This window comes from Fusarium vanettenii, assembly GCF_000151355.1.
Source record: "Fusarium vanettenii 77-13-4 chromosome 6 genomic scaffold NECHAsca_20_chr6_4_0, whole genome shotgun sequence".
NCBI lineage: Eukaryota > Fungi > Ascomycota > Sordariomycetes > Hypocreales > Nectriaceae > Fusarium > Fusarium vanettenii.
Genome location: NW_003315865.1, coordinates 1,418,896 through 1,429,808, shown reverse-complemented (window position 1 = coordinate 1,429,808; position 10,913 = coordinate 1,418,896). Strand labels below are relative to the sequence as shown.

General features: G+C 51.4%; 4 protein-coding genes across 4 annotated transcripts; 1 reads left to right on the top strand and 3 right to left on the bottom strand.

The window, feature by feature from the left end:
• Positions 1-176: 176 nt before the first annotated feature.
• Positions 177-741, bottom strand: NECHADRAFT_102726 (uncharacterized protein). The gene is made up of 2 exons (XM_003044800.1): positions 628-741; positions 177-571 (listed from the first exon to the last, which is right to left on the bottom strand). Exons 1-2 carry the CDS (start codon positions 660-662, stop codon positions 364-366), a joined length of 243 nt encoding a protein of 80 aa, XP_003044846.1. The 5' UTR covers positions 663-741; the 3' UTR covers positions 177-363.
• Positions 742-1,662: 921 nt separating this feature from the next.
• Positions 1,663-2,943, bottom strand: NECHADRAFT_100954 (uncharacterized protein; the record flags this gene model as incomplete). Its single annotated transcript, XM_003044799.1, has 1 exon — positions 1,663-2,943. One exon carries the CDS (start codon positions 2,941-2,943, stop codon positions 1,663-1,665), a length of 1,281 nt encoding a protein of 426 aa, XP_003044845.1.
• Positions 2,944-3,570: 627 nt separating this feature from the next.
• NECHADRAFT_70366 (uncharacterized protein) lies at positions 3,571-5,828 on the top strand. Its single transcript, XM_003045199.1, has 3 exons — positions 3,571-4,527; positions 4,581-4,829; positions 4,892-5,828. Exons 1-3 carry the CDS (start codon positions 3,918-3,920, stop codon positions 5,803-5,805), a joined length of 1,773 nt encoding a protein of 590 aa, XP_003045245.1. The 5' UTR covers positions 3,571-3,917; the 3' UTR covers positions 5,806-5,828.
• A 2,897-nt stretch (positions 5,829-8,725) lies between these two features.
• NECHADRAFT_14395 (uncharacterized protein) lies at positions 8,726-9,994 on the bottom strand (the record flags this gene model as incomplete). Its single annotated transcript, XM_003044798.1, has 1 exon — positions 8,726-9,994. A coding segment is annotated over one exon (1,269 nt), but the record flags the coding sequence as incomplete, so codon positions are not given.
• Positions 9,995-10,913: the final 919 nt, after the last annotated feature.

The window sequence follows — 10,913 nt, the reverse complement described above, 5'->3', positions numbered from 1 at the left end:
CATGGATGAGCGGTGCGGTGTTTGGATAGGAGGTGATAAGGCCAAAGTTCAATGATGAGGAAAGGGGGTTGACGGGCGAACAAAGACACCCTTGGGCGGGGGGCTTCCGTATGTAATTAAAAAGAATTGATAACTATGTTTCACCCCAGTTTTGGTCTTGTGATGTTTAACAGTTTATTGAATGCTCATGTTTATGTGTATGTATGAATTTGTGGTATCGATGCTCATCAAATGCAGCCAACCTTGTCAACCATTCCACCTCTTTCTATCCGGGTGGTGTTTGGTGATAATAATAAAGAACGCTCAGCGTTGTGAATATGTACGCAGTAAAAAGATTTCCATCCCCTCAGATATTGTTGTCGTCTACTGTCGTCGGCCGAGGGCATTGAACAGGCTGGTTCGGGGGTTCTCGACAGCACCGTCAAATGTCCTTGCCCGCGAGGCCTCGCTCTCGGGGGTGTTGTACTTGTCAAAGGATCGGTCAAACTTGGCTGATGTGATGGCGAGTTGGGAGCGGACGAAGCCGGCGACGATGGCGAAGCTTCCGACGGCCATGACGATGGGAAGAACCCTTGATGAGAGTGTCAGTAAAGAAGATAATAATGAGTTGAAATTTGTAGGACTTACTTGGGGGTAGCAACGGGCTTGGCGAGGGCGGCCATTGTGAATGTTGAAGCGTATAAGTGAGTTGAAAAAGTAGATGGAGAAGTTGTCGAGATGAGGTAGTCTGCAATTGACTGTGTATCGATGCTTGTATTGAAGAGCTTGGTGAAGAAAGAATCACTCCATTACGAGTCTCTAGGTCATCTTTATATCAAATTTTGACCCCTTTGAGCCCTTGAGGCGTAGCATTCACATAGGGCTCAATGCGGTTGCGAGTCGGTCGATGGTGGTGTGATTGCTGGCTGGGACCCTGGGCAGTCTGACCCTATTCGGGCGATTCCGGGGAACAGGGTTCGCTGGATGAGGCTGATGTGTTTGGATGAAAGAATGCATGTTTGTTTGAGGTGTAGAGGTGTTTGTCTTGATTAATTATTCATTTATTTTAATTGTTTTTGACATCTTTGTTCCTTGCCAAGTCGCTGTGATGCAGTCTGGTAGTTGATACTGGGGAATTGTGGGTATGCATTGCAACGACCACTAACAGTGAGGATATTAATTGTTACCATGATGAATGAGTATTGATCATGACTCCTTAACTCAAGGCATAAACCATGACGAGACAGTTCAAACCCAAGATTTGCATCTTTAGATTTCGGCTCCAGCCGGAGTGAAATCTATCAACAACTTTCGATGTCGCGGGAATGAGTTCGCTCCTCCTGGCATCATGATTACCCTTTTGGTGCTGACCATCTGACGATTTGACGGGTCGGGGTCCACCGAACGAGTTCCCCCCTCTAATCCCAATCAACCACAAGGTCATCAGGTCAAGATGAGTGCCGCTTCCTGTAGCCGCTCCTTGTGGCAAACCCTCGTTGGCCTTGCCGTCCCCCCCGGCCGCGTGGTGCCATACCCCAGATAACATCGAACAAGGACGAGAATGAAATCCCGACGTTGGAGGAATCCCCTGCTTGAGTACGTGACATGTGATGCTACCCAGACTTGGGGTCATTGATGACTGATATTAGGCTTCTTCCTCATCTGCTGACAGACTCCTCCTCCCTATTCGTCTGGGCGATTTTTGACCACAGCAGCACACACAATATCCAAATAAGTAGCCCGAGCTTTTAGACGTTCAAGATACCTTTTTCTGTCTTCATTCTCTTGGACCAATTCTTCATGTTCTCGTCGCCCTTTTCTCTGTTGATATCTTTCTTTAACAATACGATGCTGTATGTCTCTGCGTTGACGGAAACGTTCCTCTTGCTCGCGAAACCATGCCGGAGTAGACCAATTTGTCCGAGGGTCCCAGTCAGGGAGTTTGGCTTTGGCGATTTCTTTAAACGTCGGCACCCACGTCGGTACTTTGCGTGCAGTTGGGTGATCCTCTCCATCTAGGGCGGCCAGCATGAGCATGGCTTGGAGTGCGAAATGGGTGTCGTTGCCCGCCACGTATAGAAGCTCTGGCTTGAACGGGATTTGTAGTTTCTCTAGCACCCACTGCAGGGACATGGAGTAGGGCATATCCGACATAGTCTGAGCCATGTGGGATATGTCGAAGACGTAATTGCGAGATAGGTCTAAACCCATCTTTTTCAGCGCCTTGTGTTCCCTCTTGGGCCCGTAGGTCACGAGGATATTGGGCGGTGAACATAGTCTCTGGAGCTTCTCTGCGATCTGAGCATCGGTGGCCATCTCTGGGGTTCCGAACAAGAACTTTCTGCTATTCAAGGGGTGGAATATTGGGTCATGAACCAGATAATGGTGAGATTTAATGGCTTGCCCTATATCCTTTCTACCCTGTTGAATAGCCTCGACGGATCTTGTATCGAATATGGATACCCCCAAATGGAATTTGATGGGTAATTCCTCACGAGCCATCTGGTCGCCGTGCAGGCAGACAAACCTTGGAGGTTGAAGCTTATCTATCTTTGAGAGATGTTCCCGCAAAGGTCTCGATGCCCACGCGTCCGAAGCGTATCCGAGCAGCACGCGGATATCTCGCTGATCTGTTTCATCCTTCTCGTTCAATACTCTTTGAGGAGAAGATCGGAGACCGAATTTCCTGGGTTGCTGATTCTTTGTTACTCGAGCGGGTGAAAGCATCCTCGAGCCGGTGTAGCGCTTTAAACGACCTGCTGGGTCTATCTGGACGCCGTTCATGTCCACGTCTTGCCAGCTGTGATAGTCATCCACGAGACCCATGTCTTGCACGCGGCTATACCTAGCAAATTGGTGCTTGTTGATGGATGTCTGATATTGCCAAGCTCTCTTGGCCGGTGCGGGCCAAGCCAGGTGGCCTTTCCCATTTCGAGGGAGTCGGATACGAAAGGTTGAGATCATGTGGTGAAGTTGTATAAGAGTGAAAAATGAAGTTTCACATGATTCGTGAGAACCAGGACGGTCAGTTACATGACTGTGGCGGAAAGCAGAGGCAAGCCACGAAATGCACAAGCACGTGACCCACTTGTACAGACAGACGCAGTGGCTTGCACCCCTTCATACAAGCTTGACCATGAACAACAAGCAACATCCATCCAATGCACAAAACATTTCTCGATCGATCCTGCAAGATGACGACAATTCGGGCCTTCACCCCTGGTTAGAAACCAACTGGTGATCCAGCGGCCCGCCTCATCCCTAACCTCTAACCTGTCACAGCTTTCTTCTTACGTGCCAAACTCCACCGACTCCAACGGCGTTAAGCGGCCAAACTCTGTCGCTAATAGAGACGGTGCCTGGGAAATCATGGGGTTTTTCCGAGTTCTTGACCAGCTGAGCTAATCCCAGGCTAGACCATCCCTAGACGCCAGGCGGACCTTGACAGCCCGAGCGTATGCCCGAGGACACCACCAGGACACCAGTACCCCCAAGGGCGCAGAATAACATGGCATTTCAATGTCTTTTGGTGTACTGTTTCTTCTTGTTTCTGTTCGCCTTGTCTCTTAAACTTCAGCCACGGCTTGGGTTGTGCTTCCCCGGGCGCCATTGACCAATCGCCCTGTCAACATGACGCCTCGCAACATGTAACATTGCACGGTTTATGGGGTCTTAAAGAGCCTGCTTTCCCCATTGGAGGTTTCTCTCCTTCTTTCCAGGTCGTCTAAACACTCTTCGAGCGAAGATGCTTCTTCAACTTCTCCCACCGACTAGGGAATGGGCCAGGAACTTCAAGTGTGCCCGTTTCTAGATCTCACCTTTGCATACCACTCCTCCACTTGCCGCGACTCCCGTTTCTGTCACCCGATGAAGTTCTATCCTCCAAAGAGACGTGGTTCTGTCAGAATACGACGACGACCAGGAGACGTGCGACCGAGATGAACTCAACGAGCCCGGCCAACGAAACCCGTTCTCAAGATGAAGACGAAATCCCCATGCCCGAGTTTCATAGCCTTGCAATCTTGCAAAGCCACAATGAATCTTCTACGGGGCATGTATCAATCAATTTTGCAGACGCGCTTTGGCTCCCACGTTCGTCCAGCCTTGACACCACAGCAGGGCGGGTTCGTCGCGGCGTAGCCATCGAAAAGGAAACGACATTCTTTCGCTGCTGTCGGCAGTATCCCAAAGCCGTCGGCTGGTCTCTGTTGCTGTTCCTCACGGTTGTCATGGAAGCATACGACAAGTCTCTAGTTACGGGTTTCCTTGCCTTTCCGGCCTTTAGGCGAAAATATGGACGACCGACTTTGCCACCAAACACGCCTCCTGAGGACCAAGTATACGAGATATCGCCTTCTTGGCAGATGGGCCTGCAAAACGCGGCTATTGGCTGCGAGATCATTGGTCTCTTGGCACATGGATACATCACCGACGTCATTGGATATCGCAAGATGATGATTGCGAGTCTGCTCTGGATGTGTGCTGCCGTGTTTGGAGCCTTTTTCGCCAACGGCATTGGTGTCTTGCTGGCATCGCAAGCTCTGTGTGGTATGAATAAAGTCTCCCAACCTCGGGAGATGCTCAGCTAACAAATACTTCAGGAATATCATGGGGCGTCATTCAAACCTTGGCTGCCACATATGCAGCTGAAGTTGTGCCATCTGTCCTACGCCCCTTTGTGCTGAGCAACATCAACATGTGTTGGCTCGTTGGTCAAGTCATTGGGACTGGCATTCTTCGGGCATTGGTGCACAACACATCTCAGTGGTCCTATCGCCTCCCATTCGCCTTGCAATGGGCTTGGGCGATACCCCTGTTGTTTGGCATATGCTTTGCTCCTGATAGTCCATGTGAGATTGAATCCCCTACACCCCTGAGTCTTGTGACTCGACTAACACGGCATGATGTACAGGGTGGCTTATCCGTCATGGAAGAACAACAGAAGCAAAGCACGCTCTTTATCGTCTCAGCAACGAGAGCAACATGGATATCGACGACACAATAGAGCTGATGCAGCACACCAATAGAGTTGAAAAGACTCTAAAATATGGTGGTGGTAGCTATCTGGACCTGTTCAAGGGTGTCAACCGTCGCAGAACCGAGATAGCCTGTATGGCTTGGATATGCCAGGCACTCTCCGGTTGGTCTCTTACATCCTACGCGCCGTACTTTTTCGAACAAGCCGGCTTCGACGCGTCCAGTTCGTTCAACCTCTCGGTTGCTGGATACGGAGTCGGTATCCTTGGTGGCATCATGTCGTGGACTCTCCTCTCGTTTGTGGGCCGTCGAAAGCTATACCTCTATGGCTTGATGATACCAGTCATCCTGCTTCTCTCCGGCGGCATCGTCTCAGTAACACTGGGAAGTCGCAAGGGCGCAGACTGGGCCCTGGGGGCCATCATCATCGCCATGACCTTTTTCTACGACCTCACCATCGGTCCGGTGTGCTACGTCCTCGTGGCCGAGATTCCATCCACCCGTTTACGTGTCAAGACTGTTGCGCTGGCCAGGGTGACGTACAACATAGCCATCATGGTGAACAATATCGTCATGCCCAAGATGTTGAATCCGTCGGCGTGGAACCTTGGTGGAAAGTCGTGCTTTCTGTATGCCAGTACGAGCTTTGTCTGTTTCATCTGGTGCTATTTCAGGCTGCCCGAGACGAGGAAGCTCACGTATTTGGAGTTGGATATCTTGTTTGAGAAGAAGGCTCCGACGTCCAAGTTTAAAGAGCTGCAGGATAGACTGGACGAGACTGCTTACCTCTCCATGTTGAGGACGGAGCAACTGAGGAGTACATGGCATGGATGGTTGGCATATTCATAGTTTTAATAAGAATAGTATTCAATAGCCAAGTGTCGTGAGTGAAAAAGGGCATAGATTTACCACCTCTTTGGAATAATACAAAGACAAGCTGTTGTCGGGGAATTCTTGTTAGTATCTATTAATGATTGTCCATGACAGTGGTCGCACAATAAGAGCAGAACTCAAGCCAAGGGGACCTCTGATACTCTCTTTTGATCATTAGTTTCATCACTCTGTTGGGTTATTATTATATCACTTTATGCCACCTAAAATAGGGATCAAAGTATCTGAATCAATTTCTCAATAGGGGCAACAGTAGAGGCCTCGCACCCAAAGTTTTAGGTCTCAATGGGCTCAAACTGTTCTGTTATATACGAGAATTAATTATCATGCATATCGAATCGTCACGTTGGTGTGCCAAATATCCGCTCTCGGGCGAAACTGAGCTCGTACTGCACCCATGTGCAATCTTCCAACAGCATAGTCCGTGCAGTGTCTTGACAGCACCACAACTCCGGCAAACAGAGCCGATGGGTCCAATGAATGACATGCTTAGCAACTTTCCTAGCCTCGCTCCATCATATTATCGGTGCTACTCGGATAGACCGAGTTCATAGCCATATCCAAGCATGTGAATTCCCATCTCGTTTGATTCAAGGGGTGTGTAGTTTACTCTCAAAACTACCACGCCATGATTGAGAATGGATTTTTTCCCTTGCTTCACGGAGATCATCTCCAACAGGCAGGTGTATTCTCACAACAGTTCTTTTGTATCAAAACTCCAAACCCCGGCTACACATTCTTGACTGACCTTCTACAAGTTGCCTACTCCCATGTAAAACATCAGGGTTATCCTTCATCCCTGCCCCTATCCCCCAACCCCAGAAAATCAACCCGCAAATTTACAGAAACACACCGCTTCCGCTCGTTAAGCGCGCTTCACACTTTACAAAAGGAGAAAAACAGTGTCTGGCGGTCTAGAACATGCAAATGTCCCCCATCTTCCCCAACCACGCGCTACTGCACATGTAAGACCCTTGCTTGAATAAAACGACCAAAAAATTCTTTCCGCTTTATTTCCCTCTTGTTTAGCGGGGTAATTTTAAAAATTCCCTATCTCTTGCTGGCTTTCCGGGAAATCACCGATTGCACAGGAGGAAGTGCACTCTCTGCTCGGTGCACACTTCTAGCCTCCCCCCTGGCTAATTAGCGTCTGAGTCAAAGGGAAAAAAGCTCCACAAGGAAAGGAGACCAAGGGGGTTTGTTCCGTTTCTTTCTAGAAGTTTTCTTTCCCGCGTGATCTGAGTTCCTGTTTGTCTGTCAGTGACCCCCACGGGTCGAGGAAGGTCGTGCCGACCAAGGGTTGACCGTCTGGAGAGGGCTGAAGATGGAGGAGGATATTATCAATAAGCGGCCCATTGATAGGCTCACATGTTGACACTGACTTCATCACGCGTTTCCAGCTTGCTCGAGTCCTCATTGACCGGGAAACGATGTACAACTCACACTTTTTTATTCATGGGTAAAAGTGGTTGGGCATGCCTGCATTGCCAATTGCCCATTCATCGATGAGGCCAAGTTTTAGCCCTGCCGCTTTCGGGCATGCAAGACAAGAGTTCCCTTCTCCCACGCCAAAAAGACCACAAGATAAGACTTCTCAGGATGCATGTGTATGTATGTGTGTGACTGAAAATTTGCTTCGATTCAACAAATGGTATCCGAAAATATAGACCGCTAGTTCTTGATGCCGCCTGCGCCCCATGCCGCCATAACCTTTCCTTTTGCTGTCTGTCTCAAAAGGCAACTCTGTGAGAGTTGAGTGAAATCTGTGTGTGTGTGTGTGTGATATGTACCATTGTGCGTGGTAGGTTGTTCAATGCCCTTGTCCGTATTCGCCAAGCCAAATGCCCTGCATGCCCTGCCCTTTCAAAATACCAACTAAACTCCCTCAACAAATGCAATGCAATGCCTGTCTCCCCCTTGCCTGCTTGCTTGCCAGCCCTTCTCCGCAATCGAAAACCTCTTCTGCATTCCCGAGAACTCTCCTTAGCCCCGGCATTGACAGCCAGTGAGCCATTTCACTCATCAGCCAATGCCGTCTGAGTGGGGTGCAGAGAGAGTCCTCAAGGGTCTTGTCCGAAAAGAAGAAAGCGATTGCATGAAAAATTTGCAGACAGAAGCAAGCAAGAAAGCAGTCAATCAATCAATCAATTCCACCCTCGCCTCGCCTCGCCTCGCATGCATGCCAGTACAGTGCTTTGAATGCTTTTTCTCCACCGACGGTGACAGAAAGGGGAATAATAAAAACAAGAAAAGAAGAAAAAATTGGGTCATGTGTCAGAACTCCTGGAAATGCCTGTCGCTGTCTAGATGATGTTATGTGTCCCATGTCGAATGGGTTTCGTGATTGGGTGATCGTGTTGCCATTGACAAATGTCAATTGACTTTGTGCCGGAATCTTTGTCCCGAGGTCCAGTTTCCATCGAAAAAAAAAAAGAGACTGGCGTTTCGGCTTCGTGTTCGGGGCGGGTTTTGCCATGCAGTGGTGCATCATTTCCCCTCGTCTTGTCTGGTCGAGTCAGGGTCAGGGCCCTGTCAGTTCGATTGCCCTCTGGATAGTGCCGGGGTTCCATCGCCGGCTTGTGGGACCTTGACTCGTGGCTGGGCTTCCAAAATCCTTCCATTGTGGTTGGGGGGCGAAAATTTGCATCATTTTACCCAGTGGTGCGGGTAGGCTTCCAGGTACTCCGTAATGAGCTCAGGAGGTGGGTGCTTTGTCGGCAGGCATCCCGCTGCTTGTCCTGCCTGATCCGGCATTGCAAAGGAACCCTGCTCAGGGACATGACGTGTCATCGCTTTGCAGGAATCGGAGGCCCTCTGTTTTGACCTGCCTGTGGCTTGTGGTGCCGTGGTACAGCAGCATTGCCCTTTGCCCTTAAGCGGTGATTGGAATCCACCGCACCGGAACTCCGCTGGGGGCCACCTCGTAGGGCTTTGTCGACATCTGTCTCGGAGGGAGCGCCCAGCGGGCCCGGCCGGGTTTTTGGTCGTCTAGTTTTCCGCGTTTGCGCATGGCCATCTCCATCACGGCGATACGGATGAAATCGGGGTTCTCACGCATTTCGCGCTGTCGCATGCCCGGCGGTGTCTGAGTGGGGGCCTGCGGCTGTGGCTGCTGAGGCGCAGGTGACGGTTGTGACTGCAGCGAAGTTGACGGATAAGCGTTTCGGAAAGATCCCGGCGCCGTTCGGGAACGCTGGATCTTGTAGGTGCGCATTTGAATCGAAGCAGCAAATGTCCCTGCAAATACCGTCTTTGTCGGAGATTCGATCCGTGCATTCGTCGTAGGGTTCAAGTAACGGCGCATCGCTGCCGAAGGCATCTCCTCCGAGACGGGTGGCCGGCGTTCATCAGCATAGGGCACATTAGGGTCGATGGTGAGAATGGAGCGGGTCAGGAAGTCGTCCGGAGGGATAGATGGAAGGTTGATGCCCGAGAAAGACTTGGCAGCCGATCTCAAAGCACGCAGCGATGCAGTCAAGTTGGACTTGAAAACAGATCGAAGCGGCTTAAAGGGCTGCAGGAATTGCAGCTTGCTGGGCTGAACCTCCTCAGGCTGTTCCAGGGTGATGATGTCCATCTCATCGACATCGGCGTCATCTCCAGCCAGGGGGTGCTCGTCCACGGATCCAGGTGGCGAGATGACAGGCTCCAGTGACTTTCGCATGGGAGTAAACCTCGTCCTTCGTGAGCAGATGCTTGGTGTCCTGGGGCTGTCGAGAGACGAGAGGCAATCACTACTGAAAGACTCATCAAGAGAAGGGATCGAGTCGACAGAGTAAGTCCTGATTGACATGGCGGACCCGATGTTGCAATCACTAACGCTATCGTCGTCGTCGGCAATCTCATGAGGAGGCGAAAGCAGCATGTCGAGAGGGCTGCGGCTAAATGACCAGCTCAGCTCCTTCTCAGACGCCTGCTGGCAGTCGATGACCTCTTCCACAGTCAGGGTCTTTTCGGTGCGACGGCGGCGCTGAAGTTGTCTTGGCCGGGGAATATCTGTCACAGCCAGCAAAGCGGCAAGCGAAGGCGACATTATCTCCGACGAGCGCGAATCACGGGTCCGTCGGCGCTGAGATGTGTGACGCTTCTGAGGGTGGGTTCCATGGCGGTTGTTGCTGGCGGAGGGAATCTTGACCGGGCTCGTCGGAGTTGTCGGCCTTGTCGTCAAACTCGTAGTTGTAGTAGGAGGGCTGGAAGGGGAGAGACTTGAGGTCTCCCGCCGGTCCTTGCGTTTACCCATTGTTGCATCGGATATTGGTTGTACTGGCGTGATGGTGACTGTAATATCGTTCTTGCTATCGTCATACTTGAGCGACCAGCGCGGGAGGGTGAATGTGGTCGGCGTCGTGGTTGCGGTTGTGCCAGTCGCCGAAGAGGATGGTCGAGATGCTGTATACGAGTCGTCGGAGTAGGTGTAGTTTACAGAGTAGGAAGAGGAGGGCGAATATTGAGGAGTATGCGAAGTATGTAAAGGAATGAAAGAGGACAAGGACAAAGATGAGGGTGAAGGGGAGGAAGAAGGGGAGGGAGTGGGAGTGAGGGTGGGAGATAAAGAGGGAGTCGGAATAGATAAAGCCGTATTGTGATTACTCGCGGAAGGAGCTGTGGGAGGGCGCTGGCGCTGATACTGGGTTTGGCGCTGGGCCAGCTGGAAGGAGCGTGGAGTCATCATAGTGGCCACCCCCCAGTCAATCCTAGTCCGAGTCCCGGAACCCAAGACGGGGCAAGTGCGACAGGGCAGAGCTTGGCTGGCTGGCGCTCACTCACACCTCCGTCAGACACCTCAGTCAGACAGCCAGGGCTGGCCAGGTGGGTTGGGTTGGGTCTCTCGGGTCGGTACCTCAGGGCCTGGTGCGCTGGCATTCAGTCTCGCGACAGCGGGGCGGGGTGGGCCCACGGGGCGGGCTTTCAGGGCCTTCCGGGGGGTTCTGCCCTGTGCTGTAGCGCGCCTGCGCCTGCTCAGCGTGCAGTGCTTCAGGGTCGGCACTGTAAGTTTTTGTGGGTCCCGCCGGCGGCGCTCAATCAAGGCTTCGGTTTCCAAGCCGCCTCAGCTTTCAGCAGGCAAG